This window comes from Tetrao urogallus, assembly GCF_951394365.1.
Source record: "Tetrao urogallus genome assembly, chromosome: 15".
NCBI classification, from domain to species: Eukaryota; Metazoa; Chordata; class Aves; order Galliformes; family Phasianidae; genus Tetrao; species Tetrao urogallus.
The window spans coordinates 9946781-9974371 of record NC_136828.1 but is presented as its reverse complement, the minus strand read 5'-3'; the positions used below and the strand labels follow the sequence as shown (position 1 = coordinate 9974371).

The 27591-nt window shown below is 53.6% G+C and overlaps 3 protein-coding genes across 3 annotated transcripts; 1 reads left to right on the top strand and 2 right to left on the bottom strand.

Annotated features, from left to right (window-relative positions):
• Positions 1-1787: 1787 nt before the first annotated feature.
• Positions 1788-9816, bottom strand: FLII (FLII actin remodeling protein; the record flags this gene model as incomplete). The annotated part of the gene is made up of 30 exons (XM_079542717.1): positions 1788-1922; positions 2015-2080; positions 2153-2258; positions 2477-2583; positions 2679-2807; positions 2889-2949; positions 3038-3192; positions 3476-3701; positions 3794-3933; positions 4020-4208; positions 4297-4488; positions 4711-4815; positions 4891-5062; positions 5132-5215; positions 5415-5489; positions 5576-5658; positions 5735-5914; positions 5989-6201; positions 6286-6415; positions 6494-6645; positions 6811-6895; positions 7030-7187; positions 7296-7471; positions 7549-7652; positions 7733-7894; positions 8038-8123; positions 8302-8382; positions 8529-8600; positions 9116-9226; positions 9754-9816. 30 exons carry the CDS (start codon positions 9814-9816, stop codon positions 1788-1790), a joined length of 3798 nt encoding a protein of 1265 aa, XP_079398843.1.
• Positions 9817-10500: 684 nt separating this feature from the next.
• Positions 10501-13151, top strand: MIEF2 (mitochondrial elongation factor 2; the record flags this gene model as incomplete). Its single annotated transcript, XM_079543140.1, has 3 exons — positions 10501-10647; positions 11184-11361; positions 12097-13151. The coding sequence occupies 3 exons, from the start codon at positions 10501-10503 to the stop codon at positions 13149-13151; spliced, it is 1380 nt and encodes a 459-aa protein (XP_079399266.1).
• Positions 13152-16326: 3175 nt separating this feature from the next.
• TOP3A (DNA topoisomerase III alpha) lies at positions 16327-26558 on the bottom strand (the record flags this gene model as incomplete). The annotated part of the gene is made up of 19 exons (XM_079542933.1): positions 16327-16505; positions 17567-18300; positions 18528-18650; positions 18920-19063; positions 19467-19632; positions 19714-19827; positions 20243-20372; positions 20837-21022; positions 21168-21375; positions 21483-21565; positions 21673-21747; positions 21881-21981; positions 22204-22374; positions 22914-23057; positions 23357-23465; positions 24005-24080; positions 24754-24827; positions 25206-25265; positions 26373-26558. The coding sequence occupies 19 exons, from the start codon at positions 26556-26558 to the stop codon at positions 16327-16329; spliced, it is 3063 nt and encodes a 1020-aa protein (XP_079399059.1).
• Positions 26559-27591: the final 1033 nt, after the last annotated feature.

Genomic DNA, 27591 nt, shown 5'->3' with positions numbered 1-27591 from the left:
TGTCCTTGGGGTGGGGGTTCCTTTTCATCCCATTTTTGGCCCCGCACCCCGGGGGCCGCCTCCCCAAGCTCAGGGACTGCGTCTCCTGTAGGCATCGCCGATGCCCGCAGCCCCCCGGCCCATCTCAGTGTTCGGATTCCCGGGATGCGTGACTTGACTGGACCCCCCAGCCCCCTCAGTGTAACGTAGACTCGTCTCCTCTCTAACATCTGCGCCCCGGCTCCAGCACGCTCCCCCCACACCTCCTTGCCTGGCTGCCGGCCCCAGACCCCCCAGGCTGGCCCCGGGTTGGGGGGGGGGGGAGGGAGGGGGGAGAGGCCGTGTTGCACAAACTCTTCCCGGGGAAGATTTGTTTTTTTTTTTTCCCCACATGGTCCGGTGTAGCTGTTCTCTGCTCCAGAGCCCCCAGCCCAGGGGATGCTGCTGGTGGGGAGGGAAGGAAGGCTGTGATGGCTTTTGCCCCCCCCCCCAATGTGCCTCTTGGTTTTGGTCCCTGAGGGGAGGCACAGAACAAAGTGGGGGGCTGGGATCCCCCAGCACGGCCCCCCCAGACCCCTGTCTCTGTTTACATGCCCGGCTCCCTGCAGTTTACAGCCCCTCCTCTGAGTGCCACCAGGGTCCGGGCTGCCACATGGGGACTGTCCCCTTCCTGGGACCCTCCTGTCTTTCTGCTGCTCCCCAGCTGGGTGCTGCAGGGCTCGGGGAGGGGGGTTGTCACAGGTGGCCTTTTTCTCATAGTGGTTTCTCCAAGGGCTATTCTCCAGGCTGGGCTCCCTGCCTGCTGCTCCTTTCTGACACTTCATTCCTGCCATGGGTGGGTTTGGGATGGGATCGTGCTGGGGGACGGGGAGGGCAGGGGCACGATGCCGGCTCCCAGCCCTGTGCAACTCCCTGCCATTCCCTGGGGGTGTCACTGTGCCAAATCCCTGCTGGGCTCCCCATCTCTGCAGGGGCTGTAGGTGTGTCTGTGTCCCTGCGGGGCTCAGCCTGGTGCCCGCCCATCTCATTGTGGGGATTCCCAGGGCCCTTTTTTGGCCCCCAACTCTCATTTGCGGTACGTCTGGTCTGGGCCAGGGGGGGGCCGGGAGAGGCAGCGCTGCCGCAGGCCCTGCCCTGGCTGGGGCTGTAGTGTCCCTGGTAGAAATCCCACCCCCCTCCCCTCTTTTTTTTTTTTTTTTTTTTTTTTTTTTTGGTAAGATGAATTTAGCATTGTTTAGTTATTAAAAATACTGGTTTTTAATATTGAAAATAAAGCATTTAATATCAACTGCCAGCATGTGGGGTGTTGGGGGACCTCGGCTGCCTGGGGCCAGCAACACAGGATGGGCTTGGGGTGGGGAGGTTGCTGTGCCCCCATGTGGGATCCAGAGGAGCACAGTCAGAGCCTGGCATGATTGCATGGTGACAATGCAGCCTTTATTGATATGATACTGATAGGCCAGCCTTGTTTGGGGTTGGTCCTATCTCTTCAGGACCACAAAAAAAGGTGAGAGCCCCTCGCTAATCCCCCGGTGCTCTTTAGCAAAGCATCCTCCCCCTGCTCCCCAGCTGCAGGAAGCTTGTTGCTGCCTTGGAGCAGCAATTTCCCTGAGCAGGCCGGAGGCAGGGCCCTGCACTGCCCCATGTGCCCCTGAAGAGGGGAAGGAGCTGGGAGAAGGGAGGACAGGGACCCAGTGCCTCCCTCTGGCCCCAGTTCAGAGAGAAGCGGATCCAGCGGTTGAGCGCAGGCATGAGTGGTGCAGAATGCTGGGGGGGTTCAGTGTGGGCTGTTCCACTCCCCCAGGCCCTTATGCTGGGGGCTTGCGGAAGACACTCCAGGCGTGGAAGCAGCGGGTGAAGGGCCAGGGCTCGTTGCCTTTCCGCACCAACCGCAGCTTGCGGGGCCGCGTGGGGTCCTTGGAGCGCATGTGCTGGATGTAGACCTGGGGCATGGGACGCAATCAGAGCCCGCGAGGAACGGGAGAGAGACCCGAGGGGGGATGAAGGTGCCCGAGTTCAGCACGCAGGGCCTTACCTGGCACGCTTTGAGGCTCAGCTTGATCTCCACCTGGCTGGTCTGGGTGCCCACCCACATGTAAACCTGTGGAAGGATGTGCAGATGGGCTCAGCTGTGGGTCTGGGGGGGCACCGTGCAGCCCCACACCCCGCTCACCTCCTGCCCGTTGTCCAGCAGCATGATGTCATCATCAGCCAGGTCATCCTGGCAGAAATCAGAACACTTCTCTGACACGGCAAAATAACCCTTCTCGTTGGAGCACCTAAAGGGGAGCCAGAGGAGAGCGCATCAGTGGCACAAAGTCGTCATCACTCAGTGATAGAGAAGTTGTTTGGGCCACAGGGTGCCCAGGGATAGACAGACAGTGGGGAGAGAGGCTTTGCCCGTCTTGGGGAGCCCAGAGGCAAAAGGTCCTAGAGAAGGCTGGTGTGTCACTGTAGGACAAGGAATGGGACAAGCACATCCTGGGCCAGAACCCACCTGAAGAGCCGGGAGTGCTTCATGTATTCAGCATCTTCATCATAAGGTTTCTGGCTCCCAATACCCACCCAGAAGAAGTTTTCAGGCTCTTCTCCCTCGTTGATCACCTGTGAGAACAAGGGTAGTGTCAAGGCTGAGTTCCTCCATCCCTCACTGCTCTCAGGTAAGTTGGTGCTGAGCCCAGCAGCCCCAATCCTGTCACCTGCTTGCTGTAGGAGTCATCAAACATGTTGTTCATGATGTCCTCAGCCAGCTTGGCCTCGTCAGGGTCAGCAGCTCGGCCCACCCAGGTGTAGACAATACCCTGGTTGTCTGTGCTTTCAAATGGGACCTGGGGAAAGCAGAACGTTGGGGTTGGGGATGTGTGGCTGAGCCTTGTTGCTGGGGGAGGATGCTCAGCCTCAGGCAGTACCTTGAGAATGAAGCAGAACTCAGAGTTGAGCAGCCCAGCGTCCGTGTTGATCTGGATGCACCTAGAAGAGAAGCCCACGAGGCACAGTCAGGAGCTGTGGTCCCCCAGCATTCCTGGGCAGCACCAACAGGTTGGGGGGAGGCGCAGACCTGGTGCAGAGGGCTCCACCGTTGGTGCGGATGTGGTACAGGCTGGGCTGGGGTGGGCTGGCCTTCTCCTTCCGCTTGCCCCGGTGGATGACAAACCTCCTCTTGAAGTGTGACAGGAACTTGGGGTTCTCCTGCTGCTGGGTCATGCGCACCACCTGGGCGAGGTGGGTGTCAGCAGGGGCACGGGGCCCCCAACACAACCCCAAGCTCCAGGTGTGCGAGTGGCTGCTGGCACCTCTGTGCAACCATTTCAACTGTCACCCCCTGCCCTCTGTCCAGGGGGAGATAAGGGACAGGGGAGCAGCGAGGCCAAGCAGAATGACCCCATATTCCTCCTCCAGGTGTGGACAGGGGGATCCTTGGGGCTGGGGCTTTCTGGGCTGGCTTAGGGAGCAGTTCCCTGTTGGCAGTACAGGAGATCCCAGCACAGGCTCTCACCTCTAGCTTGCCAGGGAAGAGACTCTCAAACTTCTTCTGCAGGCTGAAGGTAAAGGTGAGCCAGCCCATGTTGGAGGCCTCGCGGCCCTGCCAGAAGTATACGATGCACTGGAAGTCTTCTTCAGGTTGTTTCTCCTCCTCTTCTTCCTCACCCTCCTCTTCCTCTTTGCCTTCAGTCTTCTTTTTCTTCTCCTCCTCCTCCTCATATTCTACTGGCACCCAGTATCTGAGTGCGGGGACAGGGGTGAGGGGGGAATCTGGGCAGGGCAATGGGGGACACAGGGGCTCAGCAACCCCAGAAAGGACAAACTGGCTCACCTGCAGAGGAAGACGTAGCAGTCATGTGTGTGGAAGTGGCCAAACTCCTCCTCAGGCAGCCGTGCAAATTTCTTGCCCTCCAGCACGAAGCCCTCCATTCCGTCCAGGTCCTCATTCCACTCCTCCATCAGCTGCTCTGCCTGCAAATCCCCACGTGCTCGGTCAGCTCATGGAGCTCCGGGCCTGCTGCCGCCATGGGGGACGTGTGGGGCATCCCCAGCCCTACCTCATTCAGGGGCATGGGGGGCTGCCGGGGCAGGAAGAGCGCGGTGAGGTCAGCCTTCATCTGGTCCTTCTTCTCGGCGTCCTTGCGCACCTTGCCAGCCAGGCTGCCCTCCTGCAGCACGTTCTCAGCATTGCGGGTGTAGTCCACTTGCAGGACATCATCCCAGTTCTTGAACTTGGATTTGAACACCTAAACACGGAAGATGTGAGGTGAGGAGAGGGAGCAGAAGGCCCCAGGTGCAACCCCATCTCTGCCCTTCAGATCTGTGTCCCCCCACCTGGCACTCGGTGCCCTCCAGGTTCCGTGTGACCATGGCGTGCTTGGGGCGGTGCAGCATCCCACACAGCTCCTGGCTCAGCTTCAGTGCCGCTGCTCGCACCAGCCGTGACGACTTCCTCCCAATCCAGATAAAGACATCAGACCAGCAGTCCAGGATGTACACATTCTTGGTGTCCAGCAGGCTCTGCAGCTAGGGACACAAAGTGAAGAGACGGTCAGGTACCTCCTGAGCTTTTCCCAGGCTGGAAAACTCTTCAAGGCCAACTGAAACAAGCAGAACATCCTGCACCCAGGATACCAGTGGTTGAGCCTGCCCTAGAGCACGGCTGGAGCAGGGAGAGAGCAGAACCCATTTCATGTTCAGGTCAAAACAAGAGACCCCCCCTCCACCCCACCCCATCCCATGCCCTACCAGGCGCATCTCAGGCATCAGATCAGCCTTCAGCCTCTTCTTGTGCTCTACAGACAACTTGTAGTTGATCTGGGGCAGCTCCAGGTAACCCAGCCCCAAGCCAACCTGCACAGAAAACGGACACAGGGTGAGGATGGCCATGGCATAGTGATGATCCCACAGAGGGTGGCAGCTCCTCACCTTGTACAGCTTGGGCTTGTGGGGCTGGAAGTCATCGGGAACACAGGGCTGGATCTCCTCGGGCTGCCCCCCCAGCACCTCCCAGAACTCAGGGCTCTCCTGGCCCTGGCAGAGCAGTGTGATCTCTGCTTTGCCCTTGCGCTCGTTCTTGTTGATCTTCTCAGCGAAGAGCCTGTGGGAGCCTGGGGTGAGGTGGGCTCCCCACTACCCTGGCTCCCCAGCCTAGGTTCCCAGCCCCTACCTGGCCTTGGTGGTGCTGCTCAGCGTGGCCTGGCTGCCCCGCCATACATAAAGCTCCAGGCCGTGGTCCAGGAGGAAGACAAAGCTGGAGAACACAGACACAGAGCAGGTGAGGAAGGGAGCAGGATGCACCACCGTCCTCCCCACGCAAGGGTTGAATCCCTGGTCTTACAGAAAGGCAGCTCATTTCTACCCTAAAGCTGCAGCCACTCTGTCTTGGCTTGGACCTGGCTCCCTGTCCCTTTTTAGGGTCCCGTATGTCCCCTCACTCTTTCCCTGCTCACCGGGGGTCTAGGGATGTCCCTTTCAGTGCCACTGGCTCCAGCTTGATGTTCTTCTTCCCATAGACACGGTACAGCCTGGAAGAGAGAGACGGCCATGGTTGAATACGAGGCACCACCTGCCCTGTGTGTACCCCCTCCCAACTGCCTGCCCCCTGCCCTACCTGGTGACATACTGTGTGTCCTCAACAGTGAAGAACCCGCTGGCTGTGCCGCCCTCGATGTAGGAGATGTCATTATCAAAAACCTGAGGGCAAAGAACAGGGGATGAGGGTGGGGAATGGAAGGCTGGGGGCTGTGGGGGAGCACTGAGATAGCCTCACCTGGAGGAACTCATCGCTCTCATCCCCCATCTCCTCACGGATGCAGCGGCACTCGGCCCCCAGGTAGTTACGCAGGTTGACGGCGTGGATGGCAGAGCAGGCCTTCTTGTCTAGGGTGGCCTCCTGCCCGATCCAGTAGTAGATCTCCCAGCTGAGGGAGCCGTTCTCGTCCAGGAAGGTCTGTGGAGGGACAGGGTGTGAGAAGGGCTGCCAAAAGTCCCGGGGACACAGTGATCCCCGCTCCCTTCGTGTACCTTAAGCACGATGTAGCAGTCGGCCTCATAGAACTTCCCATAGAAGGCATCATCCACCAGTGTGGGCACGAAGTTCTCGATCTGCCAGATGCTGAGGCCGGGCAGCTGCCCCACATCTTCACTGAAGAACTCTGAGTAGTCCAACTGTGGCTTCTCCAGGCCCTGGTCCCAGCGGCGTGCCTTCAGGTCCGGTGCCTTTGCTTCACCACTCTCCTGCAGGGACAGGGATGGGTCACCCTGGTGGTGACACTGGGATGGGACACTCTGGTGGTGGGACAAGGCTGGATGCAGACCTACCTCTATCTTCTTGTTCTTCTCCTGGGCCACATCTGACATCCCCTTCAGCACCTGCTTGGCTTGGTCATCCTGGGCTGAGTCCTTGCGCCGCCGCAGACGCATCTTGCGGGCCAGCGGGTCCTTGGTGCTGCTCCCTGGGGACAATGGGATGGGGTGAGAGGCAGTGGGACCCACCAGGCATGGCTCAGAGCCATGCCTCCTCGTCTACTTGCCTGCTGCAGCGGCTGCCACGGTGGCTGGTGAGGCTCCGGCCAGGCGGAGCTGGTTCTGCAGAGAGAAGTCGATGTTGTACCACTCCGACGTCCGCTCTGCTGGCTTCGGGGGCATCACCAGGTTGGGGTTCTCGCGCACATCCAGGACCTGCCAAGGGGATGGGAGACCTCAGTGCTCCGAGGCATGGAGACACCAAGGATGTGAGGTAGGATGGGAGAGCTCAGAGCACTGCAAGCTTTGGGGAGGTGATGGGGGGCCACGTGCCAGGCTGCAGGCGGTGCCTTGCCCTCACCCCAGGGCGTGGGCTCTCACCTCCACATCTGTCAGGAAGTGGATGGCCTCTGGCAGCGTCACCAAGCGGTTCTTGTTCAGCACTAGCTTCCGCAACTTGGAGCACCTGTAAGGTAGGGGGATGCTGAGATAGGGCTGGGCCAGGGTTGCATTCTTCAGGACCCTCCACCCCTGTCACCTCCCAGCTCCACGTGTCCCCTCTTGGGGACAGTGCAAATCTGGCTGGGGGCTGCCCCCTACCTGCACAAGCTCTCAGGGATGAGCTCCAGGTTGTTGTTGGCTGCCATGAACTCCTCCAGGTTGGAGAGCTTGCCAATGCCTGAGGGGATCCCATCAAAGTCGAGCTTGTTGGAGTTGAGGTACATCTTCTTCAGCTTGGTCAGCTTGCAGATGGCCGACTGGGGAAGGAAGGGGGGGAGGTGGTGGGGTGAGATCTGGCACCACAGCCACAGCAGGGACACGATGGAGGGGTGGGGACACGACGGAGGAATGGGGATGACACGCACAGGCAGGGAGGTGAGCTCATTGCGGGACAGGTTGAGGGTCTCCAGCTGTGTCCACTGGTCGATGCAGAGGGACAGCTCGGCGATCTGGTTGCTGCTGAGGTTGAGGCGCCGCAGGCTGCCCAGTGTGTAGAGGCACTCAGGAACACGGCTGAGGTTGTTGCAGGACAGGTCCACATCTGGGGAACAAACGGGGCTGAGGTCAGCAGGACACACACCAGGACAGCCCCGACGCAATGCCTCAATGCAGCCCTACCTGCCAGGTTGACCAGGCTCTCCAGGCTGGTGGGCAGGTTGCTCTGCGTGCGCTGTGTGTTCCGGAGGTGCAGGGTCTGCAGAGCTGTCATTGCTGGGAGCTGCCTGTGTGGCAGAGACAGCATCAGGGCATGGCCCAGCGTGGCTCCAGTATCTTGGGAACTAGCCACAAAATGGAGCCATACCGGAGCTGTGCGTGCAGCAGGGGGTTGTCATTGAGGATGAGGGTCTGGAGGTGCACCAGCCGTCTCATCTGTGGCGGGAGGCTTTCCAGCTTGTTGTTGCTCAGGTCAAGGTAGAGCAGGTCCGTGAGGTTGATGAAAAGCTGGTTGGGGATGGTCTCGATGCTGCAGGGACATGGGAACCTTCAGGGTGGCCCTGGATGTGCACTGAATCCAACCCAGAGAGGGGGATCCAGAGTAAAGTGGGGAGTGGAGGTGACAGGTGGAGGTGTTTGTGGTCGGGGGAGTTGTGCTGCCAGGAGCCCCACCTGTTGTGGCCCAGGTTGAGCACCAGCATGTTCTTGGCATTCTCCAGCTCCCGGGGACACTCAGTCAGATCATTGCGGCTCAGGTCCTGGGGGACGAAAGCGAGCATCATCCCCAGTCCTGGGATGGGTCCTCCATCCCACAGTTGCCACCCACCCCCAAGGACCATGGGGCATCTTTGGGACCACGCTCCAGATGCTCTTCAGTCCCACGTGTGTCTTCGAAGGGCACAAATGAGCAGGACAGCATGAAGACTCAGCACTTACCAGCACCGAGAGGTCCTCCAGCTGGAAGATGTCATCGGGGACTCCTGAGTTCTTCAGGCTGTTTGCACGTGCCACGATCGCCTTCAAAGCGGACAGAAAGAAATGACTGCAGCCTGGTTCCAGCAACCTGCTGAGCCCCTCAGGAGGACCAGTGGCCACCCTTGTGTGGCCAAGAGATGCTTGGGGACAGCATCCCCGTTGCATGGGATGCACAATGGGACACTCACCCGGAGGCAGGGCAGGCTGGACAGCTCGCCGTGAAGCGTGGTAAGGCTGTTGTGGCTGACGGACAGGTGCTCCTGCAGGGAAGCAGGACAAAGCCCCAGTGAGCAGTGAGGGGAGCAGAGTTCAGCCCTGACTCGCATAGGGCTGCTGTGGTCCCAAACTGGCTGGGAGCCCCCAGCATGTCCATAACACCACCAGAGCAAAGCTCAACCATGGGCTCCACCAAAGGCTAGGCACAGAGCTGCCAGTGAACAATGCCAGGCAGCTGCTGGCTACTGCTTTTTTTTTTTTTCTTTTTTTTTTTCCTTTGCTAAAAGAGCCCAAACCCTTAATTCTCCCCGTAAACTTTCACCCTTTCCTTCTATTAACAGGCAGAGGAAGAAAGTGTGGTTTCTGGTCTGGTTTGCTAAGAAAACAAGGTGAAACCCAGCACACCCCTGTCTCAGCCCCTTTCCTAACAACTCTTGCATCCAATTTCAACCACACTTCCTCGCTCAGCCCTATTATTAGACGCTGGCACATGAGGCAGTCAGACAGCAGGTTCTTGGCTCCGCAGCCCCCCCAAGAGCCCCATCCCCTGCCTGCTCACCAGCTTCTGCAGGGCAGCGAGCTCCTCGGGCAGGTAGCAGAGCCCTGTGTGGTTCAGCTTCAGCCAGCGCAGGCTGGTCATCGCCTTCACATGCTCTGGGAAGTAGCCACCCTGGGAGGGCATGAGGGTGAGAGAACAGCGTGATCCGTGGGGTGACAATGGAGAGACAGGGCTGGTGCTGTAGGGCCGCTGAGGGACAGATCACCCAGCACTATGGCACTGGGGACTGGGAGATCACCCAGCCCCCCAGGAATGGGATTTAAGGATGGGATCATCCAGCCTTATGGGATTGGGATCTGGGGACTGAGGTCACCCAACCGTACAGGACTGGGACTTAGGGATGACATCACCTGGCCCTACTGGACAAGGATTGGGGGCTGACACCTCCCGGCTTTCCAGGGTCCCAGGAGCGGGTGTCCCGAAGTCCCCCTCATACAGCAGGGTCTGCTAGGCGCCCCTGGGGCCAGGACCACGACCAGGGCTTGGACTGATCGGCCCTACGCGAGGACCTCCGGGATCTCCGGGCCTGGCGGGGAGCGGACAGGCCTGACTGCCCCTCCCGGCACTACGGCACTGCCCCCGACTCTCCCCGCACCCCGCCCCTAGTCCGGATACCGCTCCCGGCGCTCCCCTCGCACCTTGAAGTCGTTACCGCTGAGGTCGACGCCGCGGACGAAGGGCAGCACCCCGGTGGCCGCCATGGCTGCGGGGAACCCGGCGGGACGCGACACCGCCCCACCGCCCCGCCCCGCCCCGCCCTGCGCTGACGCTGATTGGAGGCGGGGCCGACGAGCGCTGCATTGATTGGCTGCGCCGCGACTCGCGGGCGCGCCGGCGCGCCAGCACGGGCTGCTGGGCCGCCCCGCTGGGAGCAGCGGTAAGTGGGGGGGGGGAGGGCGGGCTGTGGGGAGATCCCGGTGCGGGGGGGGGGGGGAGTTCGGTACAGTCGGAGCGAGGAGGGGAGGTGACCCTCGGCCGTACCCGACCCTCCGGTGTTCGCTGTCCCGCCTTTGTCTGCCCTTGGCAGCTCGGTGAAGGGGGCTGTATGTACCCGGCCCCTTCCGGGGTACCGGTGCGGCCCCTCGTCCCGTCCTCGTCTGCCGGCGCCGCCCCGCATGTCGGCGGGCGCTGCTTAACGGCGGGGCGAGGCGGCCGGAGCCTTACCGGGTGACCCTCGGTCCGGCCCGGCGCCACCGCCGCAGCCGGTCACGGCGGGAGCCCTGGGCCTGAAGGTCGGCTGGGGGGGTCCGGCTGCCCTGGGATCTCGCGTCCTGCCGGCCCCTCCGCCTTCACCCCATCGCCGTTCCGCGCCGGGTGGCTTTGGGGAGCCGGCTTCCCGCTGTCGGATTACGGCGCACCGTTCCTCTTCCCTCCCGCAGGTGACCATGGCTGAGTTCGCGCAGCAGCGGGGCAAACGGCGGGACGACGGCGGGCTGGGCGGCGTCCTCGATCTGCTGCTGGCCAACGCCAGGCTGGTGCTGGGCGTCAGCGGCGCGGCCGTGCTCGCCATCGCCACGCTGGCCGTCAAACGGGTGAGGCTGGGGGGATCCCCAAGCGCTGCACGGGGCGATGTGCTGCATCACGTTTCAGAAAGGCGCCTCGTTGTTCTCATTGTTAAATCCGTTGGAAGCTTGTGTGCATCTTTGAGTCTCTCAAACCGTTGCTGTTCACCTGTAGAAGAGCTGTGGGTGACTGTTACCCCATGTGTGCGCTGTGCTCTGCTCTGGGCTGGGAAGTGCTGCCAAGAGAACAATTCATCTGTGCTGGTTTTCCCTGCGGTCCCTCGGTCTCTTTGCTCTTCCAGCAATAGCAGCCTTCTGTAAAGGGTGTCTCGGGGCTTTCCCCCTGCATCCGTAGCATTCCTTGTGTTTGCATGAACAGCAGCAGCTGGAACAGCAGCAGCTGGAACAGCAGCAGCTAGAACAGCCCTCTATGTGAGCGAGGCCATTTGGGGGCTGCAGCCCCCCCTCTCAGCACACTCGGGATGGTGGAGCCCCCACTGCCCTCTGGGTGAGGTGTGGGTTTTGTGGACCACGTGCACATCCCCTCCATCTGTCTCTCCTACCAGCTGATAGATCGAGCCACGAGCCCTCGAGAGGAAGATGATCCCAAAGCTGAGCAGAAGAGCCTGGAGGAGAGCTGGCAGGACTTGGCCCTGATCAAAGCAACACAAAAACCTCCCAAGAAGCAGAGAAGGGAAGACCTCAGCGAACCCCTGCTCTCCCCGGCTCCACCGCCAGCACCAGGTGATGCTTATGGCGAGGGCGTGTGGGTGAAGATCACCTTAGCAGGCTGTGCCTGGGAGCTGGGCTTTATTTTTAGCTCCATGACCGGAAAGCTGACCCGATTGTGTCTTCCCTCTTGGGAGGCTCCCAAGCTGCGGCCCCTTTTTTGGCAGTGCCTCAGTAACAGTGCCTCTGATAACTCCTGGGTGTCTCAGCCAGCTGGTTGCAGTAGAGGCTGCCTTGCTTTTGTTTCCTGTTGAACGGTGCTTGGTTTTTGGGTCAGCTCTGTCTAGGGAGGAAGATGTGCCTGTGAACTGCTGCAGACAAAGGCTGGCTTGTCCAGCTGGCTGCAAAGGCGGTGTTTTCTGAGTAGGAAAGCAGCTCAGCCTGGTGCTGGGCAGGTCCTGAGGCACCGCACCCAGGATGGGATTGATTCAGGACTCGGCAGTCAGGCAGACGTAGGGGTGAGCAGTGGGACTGAGACTCGTGAGGGACCCTGGTAGTTTGTGTTTTGTCTGGTTGCTGCTGCTTAGCTGGCTTTAGCCACCTCTAGCTGGGGTGTAACACCAGGTGCTGTTGGGTTTTGGGTTTGGATTGAGCCTTGTGTTGGCTGAAAAGTCAGCCTCGTGGCCAAAGGCTGAGAGCTGGGACTTCAGCACATGCTTTTTTTTTATGTCTGTGGCATGAGAAGATGTGCTGTCTGATCTGCCCAAAGCCATGACTTCTTCCTGCCTTTGCCCCATCCCCTTCTTGCAGAACCCAGGATCTGCCCAGTGCCCCCGGAGCCTCCTCAGGCCGAGTCCAGCCCTCCCCGCTGCCTCACGCTGCAGGAGAAGCTGCTCTCACATTACAGCATCCACCTCCCTATGTCTGAGGAGCAAGTGGCAGTCGCCCAGCAGCTGGCCTGGAGCATCTGTGCTGAGCTTCAGAGCTTCCTGCGGAGCAAGTGCCCGGAGTTGCCCTTTGGCAGCCTCTTCCTCAGCGGTCCCCTGCTCGATGGCCTCGGGGCTCTTGCTGCTGACCACATCCACTTCATGCTGCCAGTAGTCCTCGATGCCACCCTCTGGAGCCTCATCCCAGGAGAGGACACCATTGTGAGAAACCCCCAGTACTGCATGGTCAAAAGGACTGACTTGGAGTATTTCCCTCGTGGGCGCAGCCCCTGGGACAGGTTCCTCGTGGGCCAGTACCTCTCCTCCAATGTGCTCAACGAGACCCTCCACAAGATGTTGGTGGCCTCCATCAACTGGCCAGCCATAGGCAGCCTGCTGGGGACAGTCATCCACCCACTCGTGGCCTCCCGGGAGCTGAGGCTGGCTGTCAAACACGATGAGGTTGAGCTGAGCATCGCCCTCTTCCCTGTGGTAGAAATGGAGGACAAAGTTCTTCTGGCTGCTCCTCCTGAAGGACTGGTGGAGAACCTCTGGCTTGAGAGCTTCAGCAGGGCGGAGGTCTCGAAGGTGAAGGAGCTGGATGCTGGCGACGCCGGCGCTCGGCAGCACTGCCTCTGCATCCTGAATGGTGTCTGCAGGAGCCATCCTGCCCTGCGCAAGCTGAGCGGCAGCCCTTTGGTACATGTCATCCTTCACATGAGTTCCACTGAGTCAGACTGGACAGAGGAAAGCCTTGCCACCAGGTTCCAGCAAGTGCTCGAGGAGCTGGTGGGCTACCTGGAGAATGGGGTCCTGCCTTGCTACTTTAACCCCAAAGTCAACCTTTTCTGTGGGCTGCTGGAAGAGGAAATAGAGGAGATGGGCTTCCTGCTCTACAGGGCTGTGTCTGAGCCAGGACTCCTGCTGACAGAGAAGTGACTGGTGCAGCAGGAGCTCCTGATCATGGGGAGTTCCTCAGCTGTCTGGGTTGTGATGCTTCTAGTTGACTAGTCGGTAAGAGGCCAAGTTCTTGCACTTTATGAACAAAAGTATTTCCTTTCTGAATAAAACGTGCCTGAGAGAAATGGATGATGGTGTAAGAAGCTGTTTGCCACGGGGCTCTGCCTTACCCACATTGAATGCAGCCCCTAAAGCGAAGTCCCATCTGCTGGGAACCAACATGGAACAAGTTTGACTGCTGGATCCCAGTGAACTGCTCCATCCCAACCTGCCATCCCAAACTCTAGGCTCCCTGGTGCTCCAAGCAGAGACCTGAGTGGTTTGGAGCTTCCCCTGCCCCTTGGGGCACGCTCGTCTCTTGATGCTGCTACAAACTTGTGGCATCCTGGGTGCTGTGTGGGTCCATCTGTGAGCACCGAGCTCAGTCATGCAGTGCCATGGGGTGAGGTGGGAACCTTGTTCCTTGTCAGGGCTGCACTTGGGGATGTTGCCAACCTGAAATAAAGCCTGAGCAATGGCTGTGAGGTGCTCTGGGTGCTGCAAGGTAATGCCATGGCAAGGTTACTCTTTGGAAATCTTTTCAGGTACCAAATGGCAACCCAAGCTCAGCCCTGCCTGGCTGTTCTGCCAGCGTCAGCTCTGCCCCCAAGGATGGGTCTCTGAGGCCCATTCTCCAAGCTGCTGTGCTGCAGCATGGGCTGGCAGCTAGCTGCAGGAACTGCAGCATCCTGGTGGACACCAGTGCCCATCTAGCGGGCCACAGTGTCCCTTCCCAGCCTGTCAAGTGACCTTTCCATGTATGTACTGCTGCTGTCTTAATGTCTTGTTGCCCTGAAGCATCGTGGTATGGGGCAGGAAAGGACAGGATTGATGCACAGAGCGGAGTGCTTGCAAGAAGTCAAGTGTGGTTTGTGCTTCTTTTCATTAAGATCTATTTTGTTTGAGTATTTTTTGTTGGTTTTTTTTTCTTTTCCCTTTGAGTGGCTGGTAGGTTTTGTTTCTGCCTGTAGTCCAAGTGTGAAGGAATACATTCTTGTATTTAATGGGAAGAGCTATGCTGTTTTTGCACACTGGTAGAGATGGTGAAGTCCTGTGGTCTTCAGCATGAGCATCTGTTGTGGTTTAGTTTTCTTTACAACTATCTTGTTTACAGGAGGAAAAAAAAATCACTATGCTTTTCCTCCTAGTCTGAAGAGGACTTGGTTTGTTCCTTTGAGCGACTTCCCAAGTGTTAGCGATGAGAATAAATCCTTGCTGTGTGCACTGGTTCTCTCGTCTCAGCTGTTTTGTCTCCTGTCCTGTAGGAAGGTCTGAAGCTGTGCTCCTGGGGTGGCAGCTTTCCTGGGAACAGTGCAGCTGGCTGTACCCTGCACACAGCTTGCCAGCGCTTGGACCTCATGGCGCACGGCTTTGCTCTTCCTCTTCCAGATCATCACATAAAGCACCCGGTGCTCCTGCTGCCTGCAGAAGCATCCAGTGCTGTCTGGATGCTGAGCTCTTGCTGTTCAGCTTGCAGCCCTAACTGCTCAGCTGCCTGAATGCTAGCCAGGGTTAAACCAGTAAAGCTGGTAACGGCAAATGCCATCAGCAATGCTAAACCTGTGTGCTATGCAGATGCTTTCTGCTGCCGTTGCCATTTGGAGGCTGCCCAGCTCTAGCCATGCTTTAGCCAGCTCACTGACTGCATTACGAAGCCTGCTAATCCTGTTATTTTAGACGTCAGGTTTGTATTTTTAGGTTACAGCTGTTAATAGTGGGAGTGAGGGGTACAGAGAAATGCAACGCAGGCTCTCTTGACCATACTCCATAGGTCTGGGCCTGAGAGCAGTGAACTTCTGTAAACTCGAAAGCTCTTCTTTCTTGTGCAGAGCTGAAAATGAACCTATGCTGCTGTGGTCTCCCCCGCTCTGAGCTGCCCCCTAGGCAGTGCTTCAGCCTCCTGCCCACTCTGCTCATGTATCACCTTAGTGCTGACCTGTGGGGACTGCCAGTGTCCTGAGCAACGCTGGAGGCCCTGGGGGAGCAGCTGAGTACTGTCCTGTGCCAGAAGAGGACAAGGGAGTTTTGTGGAGCTGCTTGCTTTGATGTAGAGAAAGCCCAAACAGAGGGAGGAGGTAGGTTGGCTTTTTCTCAAGGAGCTCAGTCTAAACTATGTGCAGGAAACAAGAAACTCCCTTCAGGCTCAGCCAATTGTCTTTCCCTGGACAACAACACTACAACAAATGCAGCTGGTGAGATAAAACTGTTTTACCCACAGCTCAAAGAAAAGCTGCAGGGAGTTTCTGCCAAGAAAGCTTCTGTATTGTTCCAACAACTGAATGGAAAGATTTGTGTGGATGCTTTTAATAATAGCTCAACTATTTTAAATAGGAAGAAATAATCAGACAGTCAAGATGTCACTGCATCAAATTTAAAAATTAAATGATTTTTTAATATGAAGCTTATTACTCAGACAAAAATAACTTCCATTAACTAGCAGCATCACAAAGGCACGTCTTGAGGTCTGGGCAAGAATGCAGTTTCAAATTCAGGAACAGTCTAAAATGAAGGCATTTCCCAAGCACTGCAGCTGAGCTTTCCTTTCAGGGCAAGCTCCAGCTCCATCTTCTCTGCACCAGGTTCCATCACAGACAAGGTAAGAGACAAAAAAGAAAGGGGAATGTTGCTGTGGTAACTTCACATAGAAGGGCAACTTAAAATTCCACACTGTGGAAAACCAGGGAGATAGAAGAGTAGAGCAGCCCTAGGGTCTGTCCCAGTGGCTATGATCCAGCTCTTCCTCATGCAGAAATGCTGCATACAACTGCTACCACAGCAGGAGCTGCAGGTGGACTAAATCCACTGCTGTTTTCACTGCAGATCCACAGTTTCCAACTACTTCCTTGAAATGTTTAGAGGATTTTGAGCAGCACAAGAGCAGTTGTAAAGCAAAGGCTGACACCAGTAGCGGAGCCAGTTCTCACAGCTGTTTGAACCCTTGCTGCCCATGCTCATAATGCATGAATGAGGAAGGTACCCTTAGCAGGAGCAGCCAGCCCTCCCGAAAGCACCCACACAGACTTGTTTCTGTGTTCCAGATCCTTTCAGCAGTCGCTGCTCCTAAAGCAGCTCACAGCCTGGACCTTTCAGAATCTCAAACCATGTCCATCCAGGCTCAGTGATCTAGAGGACAAGTTTTCTTAGTGTGGCCAGGCTGGTGGCAAATGCTACAGGTCCGTGGTTTCTTGGCCGTTGCTCCTGGGGAGAGATTGCTTGGTCTCTTAGCTTTACTTCCCAACTCCCTTGAGTATCCACTGCTCCCAAAGTGGTTAAAAGAGAAATCTCCAGAAGCTCCTACAAAGAAATAACTTGGATTTAAGTGCCTTTGAAAATACACAAAGGTGAAGACAGATGATGGGTTCAAAATGGCAGAAGATCAAGGACTTTGCTATTGCAGCCCATCGAGTTATTTCTGAAACTACGCTTGCTTCAGATTTGTTTGAACATTTAAATATTATCCATCTCTCTTGCAGCATTGGAGAAATGTGTGAACAGAACAGGGAAAACTGATCTTTCTGGCTGTGTGCTCCAGGCTACAGCCAAAGCAGAAGCAACAAAACATGCCAGAGAACTTGTTCTTAAAGTAGGTCTGAAAATTTAGTCCTGCCCCTTTAGGGCCAAATGTTTACGAAGGAAGTTGGTGCTAAAGAGCTCTCAGACCACATCTTTGCCTCTCTATTTTGCTTACAGTCTTTTTTTTTTTGTCAGTGCTCTTTCTTTTGCATCCTTTTTACATTGTTGTTTTGTTTTCTTTTTTAATGGGTGTTTGCTTTCAGCACCTTTTCACTGCAGCCACACTCAGCTTCTCAGCTGTGATCAAAGTTTCAGCAAGGCCTGGCCCTTCACTGAGTTTCTGAACTAGGATGGAGGAAGCACCACAGCTTCCTTGGCCTGACAGAATGGGGTTTAAGATCTCCAAAGTGGTGTTGCTGCTTCAGCTCCGTTCAAATCAGTAACAGATCTCTCAAAATGGAACACTAGAATTTGGGAGCACGAATTCTGTCTCAAACAGGCTGTTGGAAAGCATGCTGGGTTTTGTTCAGCAACTCATGGATGCACAGATGCACAAGTTCACTGCATGTAGAAGCAAAGCATTCTGTTACTGCTTAGAACTCAGTGGATCTGTTATGAGAACTTATTCTGCTAGCACTGTGAGAAAGGTAAGCCAGATTCAGTTGTTGCAAGAAATATTTAAAATACTATAATGCTTCTGACGCTTTCTGAAGACAAACCTGAAGTCTGTCAAATGTAAGAGCTGTACTGTGACAGCATGATGCAGGTGTGAGGAGTGTCTATTTAGTTTAGTTTGAAGAACAGCCTCCAACCCTCGAATTTTACCCCAAGCCCAGCCTTACCTGGAGCCACGCTTTCATCAGCCCACTGGAAGAAGCCGCACTGCTGCTCTCTGGGTTTTGAGCACGTGTGGAACTGCCGCCCTTTGTTAGGGCCATCTTTTTGGACCGTGCGTGTGACAGCTGGCTGGTCGCACCTGCAGACTGTGCTGCCTCCTGAACTGGAGCTGTTGCTGCTTCCAAAGTGTTCTGGGCCTCTCTTTCCTCCTGGTCTCTGAGAATTTGCAGGCCCCCTTGCCCCAAAGGCCTGGGCTGGTGCAGAGCCCCGCGGAGCCGCATTGCTTCTGTCCTCTGACTGTTGATCAGACCAGAGGAAAAAGTTGCAGGTATTGGCACTGCATTTGTAGAACTGTCTGCCTTGATTGGGCCCTTCTTTGCGCACAGTTAACAGCATGGCTTCGTTCCCACAGTTGCACACCACTGCGTTACTGCCATCATCTGGAGCAGCTGAAGGAGCAGGCCTGGGTGCTCTTGTGGAACTCAAGTAAAGCAGATGTCCTGTTGCCATGTTTGTGGTACCTCCTACATGCCTGTTGTCACTGTTTGCTCTGTTAAAGGAGTTGTTCACCTGCAACTGGTTGGCCTGCTGGCTGGCTGACTGTCCGGATTGGGATGATCTGTTTGAGTACCTCAGGTCCAGAAGCTCTTTCAGCATCTCATCGCATCCTCCAATGCAGCCAACAAACTCCAGGGGCATCGTGGGTGGAACACTGCCTCTCTTAAATTTAAACTTCAGTCTAAAAAGAAAGGAAGAATATAAATCTGCCAGTTCTGCTGTACTTACTGTTAACCTTAATTCCCTCCACTTTCTCTCCATCCCCAAGCCACGAGAATGCTGCTCCAGTTTTCAAGATTGAAACAGAAAACTGTTGCCCAACCTAGTCTGGAAGTCACTGGCCCTGATGGCTAACCATATAATGTCTGAGAGGCTGCACTTCCCTACGGGATGACCGGTAAGACCCACCTGTGAACTGGATGTGGTTTACACACAGCACAGACGCTCTCGTCCTTGGCCACATCCAGCACAAAATCAGGAAACCAGACAGCAGTTTTACAAGCTGGATATCCCGTGCAGCTGAGATAGAACCTGCCGTGGGATGAAGGCACCAAATGAGGAAGACGCAAAATCAAGACGGTCAGTGACTGTTCTCTTTTCTCAGCTGTCAGAAGTTACCAAAGCAAAGCTTTTTTTTAAGAGTACTTGAAAAAGAGTTTCAGAGTCCACATAGCTTTAACAGCTGGTGCAGTTTGTTAGCTGCAGCCCAAGTTTTCATGCAGTGCTGCAGAGAGCAGGTAAATGAACACCACTTAGCAAGGTACAGAAAGTTGTGTTCTAGGACAAGGAAGATCACCAACCCGCCATTCTTCTTGGTCTTCAGGACCATGTCATTGTTGCACTGGGGACACTTCCGAATGGAAACGGGCATTGCTGGGTAGACTTCCTCTTGCTCTGCAATTTCTGTGGCTTCTCCGAAATACTGAGCCAGGGCCTGGTCCAGCCTGTAGAGAAACAAGCAGAGCATGCAATGTGTCTCATCTGCAGAAAGCAATCGAGCAGTGAATTGATGCCTGCTGCCCTCTGGCACAGCTCCTCTGAGCTTCTCCATAGGCACGTTAACTTAGCACTGTGCCTCTGGAACAGGTTGGACGTGGGTGCAACATGGATGCAGCCAGAGCATTTGCTCATGTCCTTCAGATATCTCTGAATTGAATTCAAAGAGTGTAAACCACAGTATGCAGTTAATTGGCACCAGCTCGTGATGGCATGCCACGCTTCGAGTCAACCCTTCCTACGTGAATGCCTGCACACACTGAGCAGAGCCCCAGGAAGCAAATGCGTCAGGATCCTACTCCAGGCCAGAATGGCCAAGCAAGCAGAAGAGGGCGAAGACAAAAGACTCACTTGTTGGCTCTGGCCACAGCCTCAATGAAGACTTGTTTATACTTTTGGACTTGCTGTTGCAACACTAGAGATTTGTCTTTCTTTCCCTCGCAGATCAGCTTCAGATCAGCCTCCAGCTCGGCTCGAAGGTCAGGCTTGGACATCTCATAGCCCATGGAATCATAGCCTGGAGGAGCATACCACGTGGTAAGTGAAAGGAACAAGCAAGTAAGGAACCTGCCCTCTTTCTAACAAGCACTGCCCTTACCTTCAACCAGCCCCATGCCCAGGTGGCCTGGGAGGAACCTCTGATCTGCTGTGAGCCCCACGTACATCCGTGTCTTAATTGTCTCAATGTGCTCTGCGTGAGTGGCATCGGTCCCTGCAAGCAGACAGGTTGTGAGTCAAATTAGGTGCCAAGAAGAGATTTCCCTTGTGCCTACTGCAGTGTAAGATGCTAAAGGGACAAGGAGACAGAACTTATGGCCAGGAGTAATGCTGGCATTACATCCCGTTGGTGCTGAGGTCGAGAAAGTGCATGTAGATATGCCCTGGACCCTAAACTTCACATCCCCTTGGGTACTGGAGAGACACTACAGTCTTGTTGGTTTCTCTGGACGCTGCTCACAGGTTTCTACTATCTCTCTGTACTGCATATTTAAGTAACTTCTTATCCAAAGTGATGTTTAGAGAATCCCCTACTCTGAGGGCTGGAAAGAACTAGTACTAGGGAAGTAGAGGAGATGCTCATGAACAAAGCTCTCTCAAGACTGAAAGGCCACACTGCCAATACTGACCAATGCCATGTTTCTCCATGAGTGCAATGAGATCCGCTTCCGTGAGGAGCAATGGAGGGCTGGTTTCCCCATCCACCATCTCCACTGTAGTGGGCTGAAAGCGAGACCCTTTCTGATACAGTGGGATAACCTGAAGGGAAGGAGAATCTCTTTGAAACTGCCTTCTGGACCATCCACTGAAGACACACGTCACGCTAACAGCAAATTGGTGCAGTCATATAGCAGCACTCTGTTCTGGAGGAGATCCAGTCTCAGGATGCTCAGGATTAGCTAGTGAAGACCTGCCAGAGACACCACAATGCAGCAACTGCAGCTCCTCTTGGTGAGTATCCCCTCCGTGTGGGAGCAGCTCTGACTGGTCTCTGCTGTGGTGTCAGAAAGAGAAGAATCTATCCAAAGCTGGCATAACAAAGTGGCACAGGTCTTCAGCAGAGACAGTTCTAAGTGAAACAGCCACTGGGCTAAGAATTGTCAAAGAACATTCTGTAGATGGGCCTGAAAGTGGCAGGGAAGCTTTCCCACTAGTGCAAACCATCTACAATTTTAAACGGAGGTATTTTAGCCTGTCCAATCTATGTCGTTCAATGATGTTACCTTGTCACTCCACTTCTCATAAGGATAAACTTCCAGATAATTTCGGGCCAGGATCATAAGTCCTTGAGCAATGAATCGCTCGTTAGCAATGTCAATCTCCACAGTTGTTTCTTGTCCCTTGGCATCTTGAGAGCAGCAAGCCAAAAAATGGCGCACGATGAATTCATATAGTCTCTGTTCATTGCCCTGTTATCAAACAATAAAGGAGAGTTGCTCTCTTCTAGTATTAGCAAGATATTAAGAAATATTGGTGAATCTCAGGTGAGGATGCTGTGCTAACAACTCTACTATCAAGATTTCTATCTATTTTATCAAGCAGTACTAAACTCACCTGCAGGTTAGCTGTGTATTTTGTGGGATGAATGGGAGGGTGAGCCTGATCTGATTTGGTTCCATTCCGAGGAGTTGGCCCACCCTGATCCAAGATCCTCTGTGCAAATGCTCCCCAGCTGGGGTCCTGTGTTTGATGCTGTACTAAGGCAGAGAGGTTCAGCTCCTTGGGGAAAATGTTGGTCTCTGTTCGGGGATAGCTAATAAACCTTAAGAAAGACAGAAGAGCACTTCAAGAGGATGACTTCTGTTTTGGACTAGCAGTCATATATTTTTGAAATCATTTAGTTTACCAAGACAAATCTTGCTTTCTTACCCTTGAGTATAGAGTTTTTCTGCTATTCTCATGGTTTCCTTTGCATTTATTTTCAGTTTGCGGGAAGCCAACTTCTCAAGTTCCTGTGTTGGGAAGAGCCAGAAAAAAAATGCATCTGTGCACTATTCTGGGTAAAATATCTGTTTAAAGCTTCTTTCAGATTAGTCTTTTCAGCATAGTCCAAACATACCACTGTGTCCAGGGGCAGGGGCCTCCATTTGCTCTTTGGCTTGCTTCCAACCTCAACAACAGTGGCAACAGGATCCTAAATGCAGAGTAAGCAAAATGCAAAATCTCCTTGAAGAGTTCACGCAGACGGTTCTTTAAGCACCTCGAACAAGAAGGATGCAGGGAATGTTTGGCCAGTAGATCATACATCTATTGACAAGTTTTCTTACCTCCATACACATGTGGTAAAGGACCAGGCACGCTGTGTGATTAAAGAGCCGGTTCCTCTTCCAGTTGAAGACCACATTGCCCTCTTCATGATCGTGTGTCACTGTGTTGAAAACCAGATCAGAGTTACACATAGTAATATAGTTGAAAGCCAGCAGGGGCAATGGGACCACACTACTGGGAAACATTTCCAGTTCTGCTTAATCATAATGGCAAAGGAAATCACTGCTGCAGCACTGTTTGTTAGTTGCCCCGAAGTTTTTTCCTCTCCAAATACGTGAAACCCTTTAAAATGGATTACTGCATTTGTTTTCCTCCAGCATACCTTTGATTTTATAGAAGGCTTCAGGGACAAAGGCCTGGATGGCTTTAAAGCGCTCAACTACGAACCCCAGAGTTGGGAACTGGCAACTGCCATAGCTGATCAGCTGGTCTGCCAAAATGTCAGGGAAGATCTTCCGGAGCCTCAGGGTCTGGAATCTGGTGAAAGCAGCACCTGAGGTAACAAAATGGATGCTAGAATTGAATACTTCAGCAATGAAAGATAATCACAGCACTGCAGAGGGCTCTTTCATACCCTAATTGAGTATTAATTCTACTCCTAATTTTAATATTAAAATTCACAGAAGCCTTTCAGAGCTATTAACCTACAGCTTGTTTCAAAGAAAACGTGTTGTTTACAGCGGAACAGGAGATGTGCTTTAGTTGATTCTGATCTCAAAATCAGATTTAGAACACTACAGGGAGCACTGTCTTGTGTTGGAGATGCGGTACCAGATGATTTTTGAACGGCTCTTGATGAATTCTAGCAGTGTGAATTTGGCTGAGAAATGAGGAAGTCTGGTAGCTGGCTACCTAGTTCTTAACGCAATCTAAGAGTTCAAGTATTCGTAAAAAATAAGCTATATGTTGGTGACAGAATGTAAGCTGTCTGTCCCCTGCCTGCTTACTGCGCTCTTGCTCACTTGCTTTCAAGGGTACACGCAGCAGCTCAGGCCTAGCAGCCAGCTCTCATCTCCAAAGTAGTTTACTTACCTATCCTGAGGTCCAGTTCCTGCCTGACTTCAACAGCATCACTGGTTTTCTGATCTGGTTGGGTGAGATTCTCACAGGCCCTTCTGACAGCATGAAGTGTGATCTCTGAAAAACGTGCTCGGAACACCTGGAGGTTTGGCTTTACTATCAGACAAAAAAAGAAAATCGGAGTGACTCAAACAGCAGTGGAAAGCATGAGCTGATACACTGCTGCTGTCTTTGAAAGTGTTGCTGTAACCTATTCTGTATCTTTCCACAGTATTGGTGTATTTCTGGTGTGTCAGAGCCACGTATCCATCGTAACCACAGCCAGGGATTTGACCTGAACACGCTAAGAGTGACAACAGAGTGAGGATGATGCCTGGCACTAGATCTGAGCAGCGACAGCTCTTACATCATGGCTTTAACAGAAAGCAGATCGATGCAACAGATGCTCTACACACCAGCTTTGCAAACATGAATGATCTCAAAACCGATGTTCTCTCCTTCCCGATCGCAGTCGGTCCAGATGACCAGAGCCTGGCACTGCTGCACCTCTCGTTCCAGGGTTCTCTGAGGCGAGAAAAAAAGCCCTGAATGAGACCTACTGAGGCCACTGGGTTTGACGTTTAGTTTTAGAATGACTCACAAACTGAACGTGAATTGCAGCGTGTATCCATAGAGATGGACTGTTGCAATAACATTTTGCAATGGTAACTCTCAGGAGATTAGGCAGCTTTCAAAAGAAATGAATCATTTATTTACTCCCTGTTAAAAAGCAGTGCTTGGATTGGATTGTACCACAGGCTGCTTCTTGAAAATGTCATTTTTTTGTAAAATTGGGGTGCAATTAGCTGTTCCAGCTTGTTGGAAACAGTATTTCTACTTTCAACAAAGTAACTGTTCCTCGACTGTTCTGATTTTATACCAGCAGGAGACTTCAACGTTACAGAACAACGCAGTACTCCTAGAAAATCCAGGAGGAATTTGCCAAACTCCAGAAACTTTTTAAAGTTAAGGACAAAGGTAAAATCCTCCCTTTGTCTGAAGTAATATTTGTGGAATTAAACTCTGAACTCTGGCTTTCAAGAAAACTTTTAAAAACAACATACCTTAATATCCACATAATTCTCAGGACAATATTTCTCGATTTCAGCATCAAAGAGAGCTAGAGGGTTACAGCTATGCCTGGTAAACAGAGGATACACAGTGTGCATAACAAACAAAAACACTGTCAGACATTAACTGCTGCCTAGTGAGGAAATGCTGCTCAGTACTGGAATGAGAAATAATATACTGTGAGCTTCAACTCAAGAATTTGTGTGAAATGCTGAGCTGTGTTTACTCAAAAACAACAGAACCAAAATGCAAACAGAGAAAACAGAAAATCTGGAAGGCAGCCCTAAATGAGCAGCTTCTCATGTTTCACACACAATGAACAAAACACTTCCCAGGAAAATTTTTACTTAAACAAAGAACACAAAAGCTCCAGCTTTCAAATCAATTTATTTCCTTGGATTGGCCTTCCTGTATTTTAACCAGCATTGAAACTTGCTGGGTTTTCTTGTTTGTTTTTAGGACTATGAAAACAGTAATCTGAGGTAATATTTCAGCTGTCCTGTAAATAATTTGCTACTTATCGTGCTGCTTGGTGTGGCTGCTCGAAGCACGCTGTGCCACTGCCCCTCCCTGTGGATGTCTGTATGGAGCTGACACGCTGGCTCTCCCAGCTGATAAGGTACAGCCTCCAAGGAAATGTTCCCTCCAGCAGTGTGGCACAATGACTACGGCAGCCCTGCTCAGCTCAGGATCAGAAGCAGAAGACAAGCTTCAGACTCGTGAGGATGCAGTAAGTACACACCATTTGCGAAATGGCAGCTTGAAATCATGAGCCAGCAAGTGTCCTGACACGGATGTCATCACCACAGTAACGTTCTGCAAAAGATTGGGAAAGGTAATTAGTGCTCATCTTTTGCTACAGGCTACCCAGAGCCCCAGAATCCTGACACAGTTCTCAACTGACACAACAGTGATACCTCTCTCCTGCTCATTTTAACACTCCTTTCCCCATAAGCAACTAAACCTGCATCTTCATCCTGATTTTTTGTAAGCTTCCAATTCTAAGAAACAAAGTTTTTGACAAGTGGGAACACAGAACAAAGCTGAAAGAAAAGCTAAGAAGAGAAAACCTGACTCTTCCTTGTCTTTGGACAAAACTGGTTATGCATTTCTTCAGACAAATTTTGTTTTGCTTTTTAATAACTACCGTTTTGCATTTTTCCAATCCGGCAGTGAAATGAAAGAAAACTCTACCTGGCCAAACATCTGGTAGTCGTATTCGTAGATCTTGTTGAACTTGGAAAACCCTTCTCTCTAGAAGGAAAAAGAAAGCTGCTAAGTTTCTGGCTCCTACCAGAAGTCAAACACATGCCATCTCACTTTATGCAGACTGTTATGGCAGGGCGCAGAAATACAGGGCAAGTGAAAATTGCTTACTACCTAAAGCAGAAAGACAAAGGAGGTCAATGGAAATTACTTGTTTCATTTTTTAGAGACGGTGAGACGGTGCTTTCCAATGTAATGGTATTTTAAAAAGCCTGAAGGGGATGCTGGGATTATCACCCTGTGGATGGTGATAACAGACAAATTTGTTTATCAGGGCTGGCCAGTTACAGTCCCCACTCCTGATAAACAGCTGTCCTGCTCCAAACAACAATCAGTGCACCAGGTCTGGGTCCCTCCCACCTGAGATTTATGGAACTTTCTACGTGGGCCATTTGCATCGTTTCCTACAGAAGTATGACAACATCTTACTTGATTGAGAGTGTCAGTGCTCAGGTTCTTGGTAATACTGTGCATTCAAATGTAATTCTGGTGTAGAAGCACTGTCTAGTTCCTTAGCTTGAAAATATCAAGTAATTTATTCAAAAGGTGAAAGGTCACAAAGCAAAGCAGCAGCAGAGATCTTTGAATCCTTCTCCAAACCACAGACCATCTTTGCTTTATTACGTGAACTTCAGTACACCCCTGATATTTGCTGATGCTGCAGAAGCAGTGTTTTTTGACTGGGAAACACATGCCAACAGATGGTTTCAGTTCCTAAAGACTTTTACATGTACTGCAAAGTGAGGAACAACAAATGAAACCCCCACTGCTGGGCTCAATGCTTGGTGAAGGAAGTCTGGGGAAAGCGCACAGCTGGGGAACTGAATTCTACAGGACTTGAAGCAAAAAGAAAATGGGTCCAGGACTCCCAGCTATATCTGTGGTTTTTGACCATTTCACATATGAAATCTGTTCTTGTACCCTCACAAGGTCAGAAAGAGCCAGAAGCTGTGTATCAAGCTCAGCACAAGACATATAGCAGACCAGGACTGAACTGAATGGCCCGTGAACATAGGCTCTGGTGAGCTGACCACCTTCAGCCTGCTAAGGTAGATCTGCAGGCACATGAGGAAGTGAGAAGTAGTGTATTCCTACCCGCCGCATTCTGCTGTTGGAGAGCAGATCTGCAATTCCTCGGGCAGCATCATTCTTCTCAGCTACACACAGGACCTTCCGGATCCTCTGCACTGCTGGACCCTCCGCAGCCCGTGAGAAGCTGCGCCAAGGCTGAGGCAGCATCCTGACCCCACAGCTAGCAAGAAGCCTGGCTTGAAAGTTCATCACAGGTAACTGTGACAGCTCCTACGGCACCAAGGCATGGCGCTGCTTCCTCCCTCCTGGGCTGGTCCCTGTTCAGGAGACAGCCTGCTTTAGGACCACGAGCAATGCCTGAATGCCACAGAACCTAAAAAGCTGCAGAATGGTTGGGTTGGAAGAGACTTTAGAGACTTTCCAGTTCCAACCACGGGCTGGGTGCTCCTCCCAGCTCAGGCTGCCCAGGGCCCACCCATGGCCTCGGCACACCCAGGGACGGGGAACCCACCGCCCTCTGAGTGAAGCCCTCTTTTAGTTTAAAGCCCTTTCCTTCTGCCCTGACTCCACACTCTCTGATAAAGAGTTCCCCGCGGCCTTCTCTTCCCCAGGCTCAACACCCGCAGCTTTCAGCCCGTCCCCGCTCCATCCCCGCCCTCCAGACCCGCTCTTTCAGACCCACCCCCACGGAGAGCTGTGGGCCCAGAGCTGAGCGCAGCGCTCCAGATACGTTATCCCCTCCCCACATCACGCTCCCTGCATCCTCCCAGGCAGTTTTTAACCCGCACGCAGAGGACGGCCCAGCACATCCCGCCAGCCCACCCCAGCGCGGTTCGACCTCAGAGCAGCGCGGCGCGGGGCGATCCGCCCTCCGGCGCCGCGATCCCCTCAGCCGCCGCCACCGCCGCTCCCGCGCTATTTCTGTCGCAAAAAGCGGGGCGCTTTCCCTCTCCGCTACGACCTGACGTAAAGCGCAGCAGCGAGGAGAACTACAGCTCCCATGGTGCCCCGGAGCGCTGCCGCTCCAGTGTTAGGGCGTTCTCTGGTTTTCTCTCGCTTCCAGGCCCAGGACGGCTTGAAGCAAAGCGCGTTTGCGATTAAATCTGTCTGAGAACCGCGACGGCGCCCGAACGGCGGGAGAGAGACAAGGCTGTGGAGGCGGTGGCTCCGCTTCCGGGCGGCGGGGTGAGAGGTCGCGGCGTCATGTGAGCCCAAGATGGCGGCGGTGCCGCGGCGCCCGTGAGGGGAGCGGGGCCGGGGCTGCCCGGCCGTGACGGTGGTC